This window comes from Lontra canadensis, unplaced genomic scaffold (assembly GCF_010015895.1).
Source record: "Lontra canadensis isolate GAN:19392208 unplaced genomic scaffold, GSC_riverotter_1.0 scaffold1073, whole genome shotgun sequence".
Taxonomy (NCBI): Eukaryota; Metazoa; Chordata; class Mammalia; order Carnivora; family Mustelidae; genus Lontra; species Lontra canadensis.
In genome coordinates this window covers 1375-17483 of record NW_022632057.1, presented here as the reverse complement: position 1 = coordinate 17483, position 16109 = coordinate 1375, and the positions used below count along the sequence as shown (strand labels likewise).

The 16109-nt window shown below is 63.5% G+C and overlaps 1 protein-coding gene across 1 annotated transcript; it reads right to left on the bottom strand.

The window, feature by feature from the left end:
• Positions 1-1254: 1254 nt before the first annotated feature.
• LOC116863400 (sarcosine dehydrogenase, mitochondrial-like) lies at positions 1255-14845 on the bottom strand. Its single transcript, XM_032850860.1, has 8 exons — positions 14742-14845; positions 13484-13613; positions 10817-10903; positions 10477-10567; positions 7321-7462; positions 4039-4122; positions 1770-1883; positions 1255-1326 (listed from the first exon to the last, which is right to left on the bottom strand). Exons 1-8 carry the CDS (start codon positions 14841-14843, stop codon positions 1255-1257), a joined length of 822 nt encoding a protein of 273 aa, XP_032706751.1. The 5' UTR covers positions 14844-14845.
• Positions 14846-16109: the final 1264 nt, after the last annotated feature.

Sequence of the window (16109 nt, the reverse complement as noted above, 5' to 3'; positions counted from 1 at the left end):
CGTCAGGAACCCGTGTCCCCTCCTCCCACCCCGCAGTCCATCCAGCAACCCAGACAAGGAAACTGCCGCAAGCCTCCTCGCACTAAGCCCTCCGGAGCCCAGAAAGGGGACGAGGTCGGCGGGGGCTCCGCAGCTGGAAGGCCGCAGGCGTGCCCAGGGCCAGCTCGGTCTAGCGCTGCGCGTCTGGTCCGGCTCCGCGTCCGGCGGTACCACGTGGGTGTATCGGACTGAGTGGTGAGGACATTTACACCGGGGAAACTGGCCAAGGCCCTGGTCAGGCTTCCCCGGGAGAGCTGAACCCGCACCTGGTCGGCGCCACTCCGGAGCCCCCACGCCTCCAGCCTCTGCAGACACCCCTCCCCTCTGGGGCGCTCCTGCACCCGTCAGGTCAGGCACTGCGGGAGCCTCGCTGACGCTGCCGGGGCCGCAGAGCAAACCCAGACCAGTCTCCGGGCTGAGTCTCATCTCCCTGGGCTGGGGCAGTGCCAGCGCCCAGAACAAGTGCGTGTTTCACGCTTTGGGACTGTTCAGGCGCATTTGCGGGGGCTGCATGAAGCCACCCAGCCAAGCTGGCATCCCCTCCGGGCTCCCACGTCCCCGAGGGCCAGACGTCCTGCCGGCCCTGGGCGGCGCAGGTGCTGAAGCGCCAGACGGGAGCCCCCCGCGCCCCGAGAGGCAGCACCGGGATTCCGGGAGCTTCCAGAGGCACGTGCCTTAGACTTCCACTTCCCAGGCCCCTCCCCCAAGCCCTCACCAGGAGAACAAGCTTGGGGGAGTCCACGGGACCACCTGAAGGCTTTGTGAGGCTCAGTGAAAAATGGAACTGCGGACCCCGGTTCCAAAAGTATACACAGTTTTGAGATGGTGACAGCAGAGCGTTAATCGGGGGGGCAGAGCCCCACTGAGCCCGGGCCCCAGGTGACCTCGTAGGCTGCACACCCAGGAAGCTGGCTGGCCGCCTTCCCCCTGGGGCTGTCTCCCAGGCCACCCTGGGCCGGCACCCACCTGTGGAGCCCTCGGCTCCATGCCCACATCAGGGGGCGGCTGAGGCCGTGCTCCTGCCCCGGGGGCAGCCACCAGGACAAGAGCTGGGCCCTGTTCTACTGGGTGAACCCTTCACCAAATGGCTGGGCCGCTGGGCAATGAAGCTGCGTTGTTTTCTGCAGAAACCACCCATGAAAACATCTCTGTGCGGTGCACCTGACCACGGGAGGTGGTCAGGCCCCAAGTCCTTGTCACTCCCCGGAGTTGGAGTCAGGCACTCAGGCCGGGGCAATGAGCGGCCTGGTTCGCCGTCTGACCAGCCTCAGCTGCCCACTTCTGTAGCTGGGGGGACCGTAAGCAGACCCCAGACCGCGGACCCTCTGCTTGTCCCCTGGAGGGGCCCGTCTGGGATCTGCCCATCCTGGATCTACTCTGCGAGAGGGAGGGAACCCACCACGCTGGCCCCGGAGGAAGGAGCGAGTCACTCACACGGTCTCACGCAAGCTCAGCTCAGAATAGCTCCAGGGCAGGGGGGTTGAGGCTCAGAGAGGGGCAGCCCCTGGCCTGGGGCCACACAGCCAGCCCAGCCCCACTACATGTAGCAATAATACCGTTCTCGGGCCTAACCACGGGCCAGGCCAAGCCTCGGTACAGAGCGGGGGGTGGGGGGAAACATCTCTGAATTCTCCTCAAAACGGAGTCAGCCAAGCGCAGGGATGGACAGGATGGAGCCCCCAGAGCCTCCGGCTCCACCAGGGATGGGGGTGGGGGGGCTGGGCACTGACCACGTCGTGGTGTGGCGGGAAGTCGAATGTGTACTCGTCCCCAAGCAGGCGGCCGTAGGCGTAGTCTCTGTGTGCCTCGTTTCCGTAGGCCCCATAGTAGTCGTACTGTAGGACCTGGGGGACGACACATGCGTCACCGTCCTCCTCCTCCTCTCTTCCCTCTGTCCTTTCCTATGTGTGCACGCACACGTGTACGCACACACACGCATGCTGGGCTTGGCGGGCAGGGAGCCGGTTCCCATAGGGGCAGAGACGGAGCGGACGATCCGGTCCAGCCTCACCGAGCCGCCCTCTGGAGGGCTGTGCTGTGCAAGCGGGGGCGGGGGAGGGGACAGGGCTCAGCCATCCACGATCCCTCCCTCGGATGACACCCTAACCACCCTGGTGGTGGGTCTGAGAGCCCATGTTGGGAGAGAGCCGGGGCTGTGCGGGTTGGGGCCCAGAAGGATGGAGAGGAAGTTGGGTGGGGGCAGGGTTGGGAGAGACAAGGGCTGACGGGGAGGCAAGGGGTTGGTCAGGGCCACTGTCAGGGCTTTTAGGGCAAGACTAAGGCAGCGGGATAAGGCCCCGGCACCAGCCCATTGAGGGTGACGGAGTTGAGGGTCCAACACCATTGCCGTGGCAATCAGGACCACACCATGCTCCAAGGGCCTCAGGCTTCCATGGACAAGATCCTTTCTACAGACGGAAATGGAGGCAGAGAGCTTCTAGCTTGACCTAGGTCACAAGCAAGGACCAGACAGGCCTGGCATAGACCTGGGGGCAGGTGGGCCCCAGAGGCTGGGTCCTCCTCGGCCACTTGCCGTGGCCTGTCCTGCACCTGTAAGCAGCTCTGAGATACCCACAAGCCAAGAGGCCCCGCCCCTCCCCCGCTGCTTCTGAGTGATCCGGTCAGCTGTCACCTGGCAGCACGGCCAGCCCCGCCAGCCTCCTCTCCCCAGCAAGAGCCGAGTACAAGATTCTGACTGTGCTGGGCTGCTTGGCCGCCCTGGGGCCCCCCTCAAGCCCTGGCATCTGGGGTGGGGCCTCTGCACAGTCATCTCTCTGCCCAGCACGTGCAGCTCCCACCGGCCCCTGAGGCCCCAGAACGGACATTCCAGGTCGTTGTAGCCTGGCCGGGCATCTGGGATTTGGGGGACATCTTGTCACCTCGTGCCCTGGACACCTAGGATGGCTCCCAGGTGGGAAGGTGCAGAGCCCGCCCTCTCCAGATCAACGGTCCCTGTCCCTGCTCCACTGTCCTCTACTCTCCCGGGGGGCGGGGGCTTCCAGGGACAGGCCAGCTGGCATGCGGAGGGCTCTGCTCAAGGCCCGTCCTCTCCTCGTGGCCCAGGCCTCTTAGCCTCCTGGGGACAGGCCTGTCCCCCAGCATCTTAGAGAGCCTGTCTCCTCTGTCCTCAGGTGTCTCATGGTTTGCCTGTCCCTCCAGTGATTCAGACCTCAAGGGGAGCTCCGTGCTCCTGGGCAGAGGGCAAGGGTCTCTACAGGCCAATGAGAGAAGGGGCCAGGACCAAGGAGGCTGAGAACAGTGACCTCTGGGCAGTAGCGAGCTCTGGTTACTGCCTCACTTGCCTCAGGATGCCCTGGGAGCGGCCTTGGGCCCTGGGTTGCTATGGAGATGGGAGGAGGTTGCGCAGGAAGGGGACTGGGAAACAGAGCAGCGGGAAGGGGATCTCAATTTGCACAAATCTGGATCAAATACTGTCCCTCCGGCTGGGCGGAAGCATCACCACACCTGCTCCAGCAGACCCCAGCCCTGAGCTCCAGGGGCGGGAGGCGTGGCTGCTTTTCTGACGGCCCCGGGCAGATGGGAGGCACGGTAAAGGGGGCGGGGGGGAGCCCCCAGGAGGGCACCAGAGGCCAGGAGGCTGTGAAATCCCAACTTACAAACTAACGCAGAATGCCTAATCTGGGGCTAAGTCCTCCTACTAACATAAAATACCAGTTGCAGTTGCCAAAAATATACGAACAAAATTATGAGAAGACGCGCTAATTTCTCCCACATACGGGTGGGGGCTGCATTGTGCGCAGCCTCCTCACTGTGGCACACCAGCTTCCCCGGGGCCCCAGGTTTCTCAGAGCCCCAGAAGGCCTGAGTGACAGCCCCGGGGGACAAGGGCAGGGGAGGGGCTCCGGGCAGAGCTGCAGGGGCTCAGCCTTCCTGCACACAAGACGACTCACCCTCCCCACAGGCCCCACCTGGGCTGGCAGCCGCGGGTGGGGTGGGGGACAGGCGTGGAGGGGTACCTGGCCCAGAGGGCCTACTCACCGGAGCTGTGCCTTGGGGAGTAAACCATCCCGGCCGCTCCCAGCCCTGCCGCTCCTGGAACACACAGCCTCGGGCGAGTAGCTCCTGGGTAGGGGTGGGGAACAAGCACCCTTTAGGCCGGGCCAGACTACCCCCGGCAGGGCAGCCAGTGACCCCCAGGGAGCAGAGGGCAAACAGGTCCTCGTGGTGGGACCCAGGACCCCATGCCTGCCCCACAGCCCCGCCCCAGCTCCCCTTGTCCCAATCCAAGAGTCCCAGCCTATTGAGAGACCTTCTGCTAGGGACAGAATTGTACCCCCAAACTCTGATGTTGAAGCCCTAATTCGCAGTGGGGCTGCATTTGGAGACGGGGCTCATGAGGAGGGCTTAGGGTGGAGTGAGGTCACATGGTGGGGCCCTGGTCCCAGGAGGGGAGGGCCCGGCAGTGCTGCCCCCCGACAGGGTGGACACAGCAAGACGGCAGCCCTGGGCAGCTAGGAAGACGGGCCGCACCTGGAGCTGGGCAGCAGCACTGGGCTCTGGGCCTCCCGGGCTCCAGAACGGGAAGAAGGGATGTCTACGGTCTCAGCAAACCCCGTCTGCGCTGTGTTGTTCCAACAGTGGGAAGAGGCCAGCAGTCTCCCTCCTAGGTCCCCCCCCACCCCAACAGAAGCAACAACAGGGTCACAACGGGGCTCTGCACACCCCTGTCCACAGCAGCAGGTGGCAACCACCCAGCAGCGGACGGTCGGTGACCGAGTGCAGTGACCCCACAGGGCAGAGCGGGACCCGGCCCTGAAGAGCAGTGGCGTCCGACACGCGCCGCACCGCGGGCGAGCCTCTGGCACACGGGCCAGGAAAGGAAGGTCACGTGTCGCTCGGCTTCCCTCACATGCAATGCCCACCGCAGGGACAGAAAAACCCGGGGGTGGTTGTTGTAGGCCTGCATCACGAGCACGTGGTCCCCTTTCCGTGGCGGTGACGGTCGCACAGCATCGTGAATGTCCTTGTCTCCTGAATCGCGTGCTTTGACGCGGTTGAAATGGCAAATTTTATGTGTCCTTCACCGCGAGACAAAAATGTAACAGCCTAAATTGGTTTCCTGGGCCCAGCTCACACGTGCCTGCGTGCAGGGTCCGCCCCCGCAACACACCGAGCAGTTCTCAGACACCAGGACTGTGTCCAAGAATCCGGCTCCATTCCATTGCTGTCTGCCCCGGGACGGTATCAGAGTCCCTCAGGGCTGGCCCCCGCTCCGGGCTGTCACCTGTGCTCCAGACCGACCGGCCGTGGGTCAGGCCCCCCAGCTCGGGTGGCACGGATTTGCTAGAGCAGCTCACACGGCTCTGAGAGCTGTTTCACCCACTGGGTCGCCCGGGCACTGCAGGAGGCTAGAGCTCAGGGACAGCCAGACGTGAGCGGGACAAGTGGGACGTCAGGCCAAGTGTGGGGGAGGGTGTGGGGCTTCCGGGCCCCTCCAGGCGCCACTCTGCCCAAATCTCCACGGGCTCCCCAGCCCAGAAGCTCTCTGTGCCCCTCCTTTGGGGTGTTTAGGAAGGCGTCATTACGTAGGTGCGACTGATTGAAGCAGTGGCCACTGGTGATTGAGTCCACCTGCCGCCCCCCTTCCTTCCCAGAGACCAGGGGTGGGACAGGAAGTTCCTGTCCCCTAATCACAAGGCTTCCAGCTGGGTTCCCGGGCAGGCAGCCTCCTTCCTTAGGTTGGGCCCAAAGCCACTATTGACGTAACAAAAGGCACCTCTCGGGCTCTCGTCACTTAGGAAATTCCAAGGGTTCGCGTTCGGACCTTCTCCGCCAGACGTGGAACTGGACAAAGACCGTACCTGTTCCTTATTCTAAGTCACAATATTGCACGGACACAATAAAGTCCTAGAGTGGCAGATTTCTTTGAAAATCAATTTGGGCTGGGGAAAGAAAGAACCGCCACTCGTGTTTGGAAGGGGCCTGTGTCCCCGGCAGCCCCGCCCAACAGCCAAAGGCCCGGAGCCCCAGGCTAAGCAGCTCCAGAAACGGGGGCTGGCAGGGGTCCCGAGGCTCTGGATCGGCCGCCTCTGCCGCCTCCTGTGGGCCACCCAGACCCCGAGCAGGGAGGGAAGGGCCCAAGGTCACACTGCCAAGCGGTGACACCCCAGAAATGTCCTCTTCGGACATCCAAGGGGGCAGCAGCTGAGGACACAAAAGATCATCTGCAGGGAGTGACGGAGGCGTGTGCCTCGGGGGAGCGCCCCCTCCCCAGGAGGGAAACGGGGGCTAAGCTCTTCTAATAAAACAATGCATGGCCGGGAGGCGTCATGGGCAGGGCTGACCGTGTGGGAAGGTGGAAGCGGGAGGGGATTCAGACTCCTCGCTGGGCACCGGGTGTGCTGGCTCCTATGTGTGCTCTTTGGGCAAAGCTGTGCACTTCTGAGTGGTCCTTATGAGCCCCCCCTGCTTCCACGGCCAGCCAGCAAGCCCTGTGTTTGCTGGGGAGGCCGTGGAGCCCTCAGGATCCATGCAGGGTGAATAAAGACCCAGGTAGGCTGGGGAGGGCCGGAGGCTGTGTGGGGTCTGAGACCGTTGCTGGCCCCCAAGCTGAGCCAAAGGGCAGGGCAGCCTGGGAACCACTGATGTCTTTGGGCCTCTCCCCAGGAGGTGCAGGGGACACTGGGTCCCTCTGGGGTCCAGGCCCTGGAGTCCCAGATGAAGTAGGTTCCTTTATTCAGCTCCGGGAGCCTGCCCCTCCTGCCTCCCCCTTCATCCACCCATTCGACAAACGTCCCCTGAACAGTAGTATGAGTCAGGCTCTGGGCTCAGTGCTCAGGAACCAGAAACGCGACGGCACAGCTCCCCAGCCCAGAGCCACAGAGAAGCAGAGCTTGAATAGGCTGGGGGCACAGGGCAGGTGCCTGGCTTGTGGGGGGGGCCTGCGAGAGTGCACAGGGCCAGGCCCCAGGAAGGGCATCCGATGGTGGGTTTTATCGTACGGGTAGAAGCTGGCCAGGGAGGAAAGGCAGCCGAAACAGCCCCTCTCCACCCCCCCACCCTGAGCAGGAGCTCGTGTCCGTGGCACGCCCTCCTCTGACATGGGACCTGCTGATGCAGACACCTGCCAATGCACCTGCCACTCAGGGCCCTGCCACCAGCAGCCAGCGAGGGCTCCGAGCACATTCTGCTAGGAAGACCCTGGGAATGACTGGGCCCCCCATCGCCTCGCCTGCCCAGCAGCTGGGGCGCCACACGCCCTCCGGTCACCCCGGTCCCCTGGGCGTCCTGCGGGTCACCGCGTTCGTCGGGGGGCGGTACCTCGTGCAGGGGGTCGGTCCTCATGTTGCGTCCCGCCAGGGGCTCGTCGTGGGGGAAGACCACGGAGTAGTTCTTGGCGTAGGACTCGTGGCTGCGCTCTCGAATCCAGCGGCGGTGGTCCGTGAGCTGGGGATGGAAGCGCCTGCGGCGGATGGAGGGGCCCGTCACTGCCGCAGGGGCCTGGGACGGAAGGGCTGGCCCAGGACCCAGGACAAAGCAGGACCCTCACCCCTCCGCCAGAGTCCTCCCCAGCGTGGGCTCAGCAGGGGGTCTGGGCTCTGCTCTCCCGCCCGGGGGTCTCCTCCCTGCGACCCCCGGCCCCCACACCAGCCTCCCTCCAGCCTTCCTGAGGCCACAGCAGCTGGAGCCTCCCAGCGGCTGGTCCATCTGGTCTCCGTGGACAGCCATGGCTGCCCCAGCCGACTGCACAGCCGCCGGCGCCCCTGTGTCCGGGGCCCCCAGCCCCACCCCCGCACATACCCACTCTCAGACCCCCGCTCGGACCCGCCACCCTGGCTGTCCCTCCCCCCACTGTCCACCTGCTGGCGTCTCACGCATCCCCCAGACCTTAGGTCCTTGTCTGTGTTTCATCCTCCCAGTGATCCCAGTCCCAGCCTGCCAGGGCTGACGCTTACTCTGCACATGGTTCCAGAGAGCGACGGTCTGCCTGGGGCGGGGTGAAGCTACAGACATGAGCCTAGGACTGTGGATGCTATCACTAGGAATCCCAAGGATGCCCGGAGCTCCCTTCTGGGGCAGGACCAGGGCTGAGTGTCTGCGGGAACCCTGCTGTTCACCCGGCAGCCCCTGGAGGGAGGGGAGGCGGAGGAAGCCATGGAGCTGGGCCAAGGGTTCCTGGATGAGAAGCGGTATGCAGGGCCTGGGTCTGGAAATCCGCAGCTGCCTTTGGGGGGGAGGAGATGGGGAGGCAGGAGGCTAGGAGGTCTGGCCTCCACTGATGGCCACTCTCGTCAGACTTCCCCCATCACTAGGAGCGGACCTGCTTCTCCTGGGATGGGACTGCTGACCTTCCCAGCAACTTTGAGGGTGTGAGTCCTGGACGAGAATGGGGACAGGCAGCTGGAGGGTCTGGGGAGAGCTGGATTTCCTTCTTCAGGCCTCTGGGACATTAGAGGAAGCCGGACCCAGGGCAGGCCTAGGTGATCCCGACACTGACAGTTGTGACCCCTCCGGCAGGCGTCCCGCCGGCCAGCACCGCCAGCCCCTCCACTCACATCTGTGCCCGTGTGTGCAGGGCGGGGACGCGGGTTCAGGCTTAGCCGGAGCACGACCGGGGACCGGCAGGGGAATGGACCACGCCCTGTGTCCACGCAGACCTGGCCGCAGCATTCATCCCATGAGCAGGCGGGCGGGGGGCGTGCGGCCAGGGCCAAAGCCAGGGCTAGGGTCCAGCCACCCTCCTCACTCAGAGAAGGAATGACTCCTCCTCCTCCCCACTTACTGGGACCCCAAGGACTTGTGCTAAAAATCACAGCCTGCGCTCCAGACCCTGCCCAGGCCAGGCTCCAGGGGGAGCACCGTGCATACGAGACTCAGACGCACTCTGCTGACAGTTGGGTCACTGCTCCCATCTCACAGATGGGAAAGCCACCTGCCTGAGCCACGAGGGTGGCTGGACCAGTTCGCTGCCCCCGCCTCTATCCACCAGGCCCCAGCTCTTAAGGTTCCCTCCCCGTACCCTCTGCCTCCTAACCCGTGACCTCCAGGCCCCAGCCTGCGAGCCATAAGCCAGCCCACGAGACGCTCCTTCCAGGGAAGGCAGGCGACCGATGGAGGGAAGCCCAGACCCCCTTCTGCCCAGGCCGGGGCCTTGGCCAGCCCAGACCTAAGGCTGCCCGCTGACTCCAGGACTGTGTACCCCCTCCCTGCTGGGCCTCCCTCAGCCCAGGAGGGGTGCGGGCAGGCCAGCCTCGTCCTGCAGCCGTGGACGCCGTGGCACCGGGAAGCTGCCCCACCGAGGCCCAGGGTGAGCCCTGGCGGGTGGGTCTGTTCCAGGGCTGAAGCACTTGCCCGCCGGGGAGGTCAGAGCCCGGCCCAGCTCCGCTCGCACCCCGCATGACCTGCAGACAGGCGGCCGCCCCCACCAGCCCCTCCTTTTGCTGTTTGCAGCAGGAGGGGCTTGGGCCGGCCCATCCCCAAGGCCCCTCACAGCTATCGTTTCTGGAACATTCCTCTCTTGGGAAAGCGTGGGCGCAGCCCCAGTCGGGCTCTGAGGCAGCCACAGCGCAGACTGCCGTGCCAGGCGCCACGGAGGGGGTGGCAGTCGGGGAATCTCGGTGTCTGTCTGTCTGCCTCCGTGCGGGCCAGATATCCCCCTCCCCAACCCCCGCAGTGGGTGTAATGTCCTCATCAGGCCAGGAAGGGTCAGGTTAGCAGAGCAGGGGGCATGAGCTGAACCAGCCCCTACGGGCCGCCCGGGTCGCCCCAGGGAGGCTGTCTGCCCGGACCAGTGACGGTGGAGCGGGCTAGACGCCCACGGGGCACCCCTCCAAGCCACTGCCTGCGGACCCCAGCCCTGTCTGCTCCCCCCTCCGGGCCGTGGCTGGGTGTCTCCCCCCACGCTGCCCGTCGGCGGAGGGTGGTACAGACCAGGCTGCCCCCAGCTCCGATGTCAGGTTCCCTCCACCTGGGCTCGGGTCTATCTGGGCTTCCTTGCAGACGTGCTTCAGAGTGATCTACTGACCCAGACGCAATTCGCGGCTCCCAACACTGGCAGCACACAGCGTCATGACCCGGGGGTCCCAGAGAGGCAATGGCTGGGGTCAGACTGATTCCTATCACCGGATGGCATCTCCACTCAGGGCTGTCTGCCGCCCAGCCTCCTCCTGTGGACTGACAATAACCAGCGCAGCCTCACTTCCTGGGCCACGTGTGTGGTCCCACCTGCTCCCCAGGCCTCAGTTTCCCCATCTGCAAAGCAGGATGACGTGACCCCTTTGCTGATCCTGGAGCTATCCGGAGGGTCAAGCAGGACCCTGGCACAAGAAATCCCAGAAGCTATCAAGGGCCGTGGATCTGCCAACCCCAGGCTCCTGCTGGCACCTCTTCCAAGAAGCCCTTGGATTTCAGGGAAGGCTCCTTTCTAAAGAGCCCCTGCCATGTACCCTACTCTACCGAATCCCGGGGCGCACTCGCCTGATATCATAGCTGTACATGTCCTTCTCCGGGCGCCCGTGGACAATCCAGTGGGCCAGCTCCCGCCCACAGCCGCCGCCCAGCATCATTCCTGGCAGGGGTGGAGCCAGAGGTCTGCCGTGGCCCCGGAGCCCTCACCCAGTGCCCACAGCCGGCATCACCCCTCCCCTAGCCCTGGATCTCATCTGGGGTGCTGTGCACCTGCTAATAGGACCTCACCCCTCCCTGCCGGCCTCCTCTGCCCCACCCCCCCGCCAGGATCCCCACCCCACCCCACCCCCTGCCTGGTGGAGCTGGGGGGGCAGGGGCGGGGGCCCGAAGCGGCGGCCCTTGCACTCACCTGCACTGTTGAAACCACAGCCCAGGTAGAATCCTCGGAGTTCGGGCGCCTCCCCCATGAGGGGCTTGTGGTCCGGCGTGAAGGACTCTGGAAGGAAGGGGGCCTGACGCTGCCTCCAGGCCGCGTGCCTCTGGGGCAGGGTCTCCCGAGAAAGCAGTGACCGGAGTGGGGTCTGCTGGTATCTCCTTCATCCAGGCCTTCCCCATCCTCATGACTCAGCCCAATGCCGCTTCCTCCAGGGAGCCTCCCTAATTGCTCCTGCCACATTCCCAGGCTCCTCAGCATTTATGGCCAGAAGCACCCAGCTGGGAGAGGACTCCGCCTTGCAGAGTCCAGGTTTGTCTCACAACGGTGGCCATTCTCCTGCTGGTGAGGGGCCTTTCCCCAAGCCCCCAACACAGGGCGAGGCTCTGCCTCCCTGCGCCACCTTCCTGCTGTGTCCCTGCTGCTCATCCTTGCCCACTGGACCAGGAGAAACGTGAGGGCGGCGCCGGGCTTCACTCACCGCCGTGTCTCAGGGCCTAGCACAGGGCTCACCCCACAGCACGTGCCTGATAAATGTTCACTGAATGAAGGAACAATCCTAAGTTCTTTGGGAGAGGGATGGGGGCTTCTGCTCCTGCCTGTTGCTGGCGGGTCACCCGGAGAGGCCAGGGCATGATGGCGAGGGACCCTCGGACATCTTCATGCAGAGCCGAGCTTTGCAGCCAGTCCTGGGTTCGAGCCCTGCTCTACTCCTTCCTAGCTGTGTGACCTTGGGCCGGTCACTTCCCCTCTCTGAGCCTTAGTGTCCTCATCTGTAAAACCGGGAGCACAGCACTTTCTTCCAGGGCTGCGAGTTAGCAAATACTTGTAGCCCATGTGTCTGTGCCCCAGGCTCGGCTCTGAACGAGACCAGTCCCAGCCCTCAGGGAGCTGACCAGACAGTGACGGACGCAGGAAATACACAAATAAGCAAAAGAGAATGTTTGGTAAGAAAACAGAGTGGGAGGAGAGGGTGGTGAGGGACACCTGATTGCCCTTCCTGGCAGGTACCATGGTCACCAGGGGAGAGATGAGGAGACCCTGGGAGGCGGGGTCTCTCTAGCCCAGTCCCCTGCTAGTGAACCCTGGATGCCGGAGCGCCGCTTACGGCTGTCTGGCCCCCTGCCCGAGTTCCTAACCTCTGTGCAGCTCTGCTCCCTGCAGAGGGAGCAGGCCTGAGCTGGGGGGGGCGGCATCTGAGGCCATCCCCGTCTGCGGGACCTGGGGGAAACTTCCAACCAGCTGGAGAGGGGGACACCCCAGAGAGGGGGAAACCCCAGAGGTCCGAAAAACAGAGTTGGGGTGGCTGAGGAAGGGTGGGGGGGTCAGAGAAGGCAGAGAGCATCAGGACGGGAGCTTCCCTGGGGGACCGTGTGGCCACCCCCGTGAACCCTTGGGCAGAGCGGGGACGTTTCCCGCCCGGGGCCGTGGGAGGACAGGAAGATCAGAACAGCCTCATGGGGCAAGTCAGGAGAGAGTTTCGGGGGACGAGAGTCTCTTGAATGTTTGACAAATGACTCAAGCCTGTGCAACATGAGGATGCAGGAAGTCGGGACGTTTGGCTGCACAGACAGGGGCCCCCACCTTGGCGGTGACCTCCGGGACCTGGAATGGGAGCTCTGCCTGCCCCCAGATTCCCCAGAGTCAAGGGGGCCTGGGACTTCCGAGTTCTGTTCTGGAAGCCAAAGGCCACTGACCGTGCTTGTGCTCCCTGGCAAGAGAGAGGCTGATTTCCGCCGTGAACCCTCCCTCCCAGGCAGGAGACCAGACACAAGATGTCCTCACGGCACCTCGCCTTTGTGGGAGCAGTGACCGCCCGGGCTAATTAACCACGATGCTCCCGGGTGACCCGCACTCCCGGGATTGTCTCAGGCCTGTGCCGCTCACTGCCAGCTCCTCGCAAGCCCGGGGAAGCCATGGGGGGGTGGGGACGGGTAGGCAGTGAGTCTTCGGCCCACGGCCCACGCCCACGCCCAGTGCTTCTAACCTGCTCACTGCGGCTGGGCTTCCTGAGAGCTGGACAGATTAGAGCCGCCCTGTCTGGCGGCCGTGCCAATGCCAAGGGCACGGAGGGAGAGGGCTGGACCCCTGCAGGCCACGGGCCCCCGGCATCAGAACCTGCCCCTCTCCTGGCCTGGCCTGCCCCTTGGCTGTGGACGACCCCTCCCTCCCCGGCCTCTGGCTGTCTCCTTCCCCTCAGGGGCCTCACAGCAGTTTGCTGGCCCAGCCGTGCCCTGCACCTAACAAGTGGCTCTCCTTCGTGCTCCACGCCTGCTGAGTACGTGCTGTGTCACCCATGTCACAGAGGAGGACACTGAGGCACAGGGAGCTGAGTCTCAGACACAAACTTTCCCCTTTGGACAGCACCACGTCCTTCAGGGGCTCTCCCCAGCCCTGATGTGGGCCGAGGCTGGCCCCACCCATTTTCTGCCTTGACTGACGATGAAAGAGAGCCCATGTGCCAGGGAGGAAGGGGGGCAGAATAGGGCCCGTGTGATTCTGCTGGAGCCACGACGAGGGTGGCGTGTGTCCTGCCTGCCCGCGGCAGGGTCAGCCTGGGTCCAGGCCTGACATAGGCCAGACGCACTTCTCAGCCAGAAGGACCCTGGGATGCCCACCCCAGCTCTCAGCCTCCCTACTCACCAGGGCCGCAGACCGTGGACTTGACCCCGGTCTTCTCCAGCACAGGGACGCGGTTGACGGCACCTTCAATGTGTGGGCCGAACACGTCCCAGTCCAGGTCGAAGAGGCCAAAGGCAAAGTTGTCGGACACCTGGGGAGGCAGGCAGGGGTGCGGCCCTGTGACGGGGAGCTGAGCCTGGCCAGCCCGCCCCGTGTTAGCAGAGGGACAGGGCTGGGCTGTGCCCCTCAGGCCTCCTCCGCTGACCGCTCAGCAGGGCTTGTCCGCTCCCCTTCCCCGTGTTCCCAGGCCCCCCCATTCTGCACTGGACTGTTGCCGTGGCCTCTCCCTGGTCACTGGTCACCTGGCCTCCCCACTTCCTTCCACCCATTCTCCTAAGTCAGACCAGGCCTTCTCTTGCTCTCAAGCCCCCCGTGGATCTCCGTGGCTCTCTGTGTCCGACAAAGCCCTATAAGGCCCTGTCCATGTCCACCTCTGATGCACGGCCACACGGACCTTCCTTCAGTTCTTCGAGAAGGACAAGCCCGACCTGACCTCAGGGTCTTCACCCCGCCCTGAGGCAGCTCCTCGCCCACCGGTTCTCTCTGCAGGCCTCTGCTCTGCTGTCAGCTCCCCGGGCAGTGGCGGGGGGCGGGGGTTGCCCTGCCTGACCACAGTGTGAAGGGCATCACTCCGCACCACGCTTACCGGGCTTCTTCCTAACCTGCCGGCTCCATTCAGCACACAGATCCCCACGGCTTCTTGTTTATTTTGGGTCTCCCCACCTAGACAGAGGCACCCCGGGACAGGGACTTTGATGTTGGTCTCCCCCTGCCCCCGGGAAGTAAGACAGCATCTGAACCAAAGCTGTGATTCAGTCATTCCATTTCTGCATGAAGCCAGGAGTGAGGGTGGCCCGGGCATGCTCGGGGGAGCCGAGCAGCCCCCGAAGCTGTGGGGGGGGGAGCAGCCAGGTCTGCGGGGGATGCTGCTGCTGTGGGGGCGGGGCCTCAGGGGGGTTTGCTGCGGACACCGGGCTTTCAGGTTTCTGTCTTCCAAAGCCATTACTTTACATTTCTGCACTGTACTTTGCATTTCTCTCACTATCAGGAGGCCAGCCCTCTCCCTGCCCCAGCTCCGGGTCTACCTGTGTGCCAGGTTCCAGAGAAAAAGGAGTGAGAGGACCTGCCACTTCTCAGTGGGAGGGTGGGTTTCCTGGAAGAAGGCTTCTCCACGCTGATACGCGGCCCCGAACCACCCCTCAATCCCTCAGTGTCTCACCTCCTCCCAGAAGATGGGGTTGGTCTCATAGCCGCCCACAGACAGGGCGTCCCCTTGGAGGCGGAGGTAGACCGAGGCGTCATGGTCGCGGACATTGGGCATGTTCTGGAAGGCAGAGCAGAGAGGCCTCGGGGTCAGCCAGGGCTGGGCGGTCCCAGGCCCACCGTGGCCCATGGCATCTCCTCCTTATTGTAGGCCTCAGGTTACACTGTGGACAAACCACTCCCCCCACTCAAATCTCTCCTTCCCTAGACCCCATAAAACAGCAGCAAAGAAGTAAGAAGGAAGGAGGGAAGGACAAGGTCTAAGCCACAAATCCAGGGGAACCGTGGAGGGACAAGAGCACACAGAGCTCTCCAGCAACACCGCACATGCCAAGCCAAGTAGGCACCGCTGCGCAGGCCTGGGCAGGGGAAAATGCCAAGTTGGGCCGGTGCGCACCCTCCAGTCCCCTCCTATCTGCAGAGTCCTGGCTTGTGGCAACCCAGCTCCCTCTGCAGGGCCCGATGGGCAGAGTGCACGGTGTGTGTGTGTGTGCATGGATATGTGTGTAAGTGTGCACGTGTGTGAGTGAGAAAGAGTACGTGTGTGCACGGAAAGGCCAGGGTCTCTTCAAAGCAGTGAACCCAGGTCCCCTCCATCCTCACCCAGCATGGCCTGGAGCCTGGCCTGGGGACAGCCCTGAGGTCTGGAGAATGGGGTCCCCACAGGCTCTGGTCTCAGAGGTGTGAGGGGTGGGTTTCCGTTTCCCTCTATAGCAGCCCGGGGACTCTATCGTGGAAACAGAAAGTGGCCTGTGGAAGGTTCCAAGTGCTAATGAAGTGGCCTGTGGAGGATTCCAGATGCTGACATAGGGGCCCTCACCAAAGAGGACAGCTCACCCTCATCCCTTACAAGATGCCCTCCGGTCCTCTGTCTCCAGGCTTCCAGTTGGCCTGCAGAAACTCCCCCTTAAAACCCACACCAGGAACTTCCCAGCTATGACAAGGTTGGGTCCATCAAACAAGGGGCCATGTAAAAGGAACAATCCCAGATGAAGAAAGAGGTCTCAAAGTGAGCGATGACTATCTAAATGAAAAATGCAACGGAAGGGTCGGATAAGACCATCTTCTAAATATGAGGCCAAAAAAAGATGAAGAAATTGCAATCAGGAAAGGAAATCACAAGGTCAGCCCTAAAGGTCCAACATCTACCTCATAGGGGTTCCAGAAAGACAAACAGAGGAAATGGATTAGAGGAACATCAGAGAAGCAATCCAGGACAACTTCTCAGATTAAACATCACAGATCTCCATATTAAAGGGCCCACCAAGCCCTGTGCATGGGCAGACAGCACAGAGGCCATGCTGGGGAAGAAACATCAGAACAC

Coding starts and splice junctions, on each gene's coding strand:
- LOC116863400 (XM_032850860.1), bottom strand. CDS start 14,843: ATGCCCAATGTCCGCGACCATGACGCCTCGGTCTACCTCCGCCTCCAA. Junction 7,463..10,476: donor ATGTACAGCTATGATATCAG/GCGAGTGCGCCC, acceptor CATCCGCCGCAG/GCGCTTCCATCCCCAGCTCA. Junction 1,327..1,769: donor TCCCGCCACACCACGACGTG/GTCAGTGCCCAG, acceptor CGGTCCCCCCAG/CTACAGAAGTGGGCAGCTGA.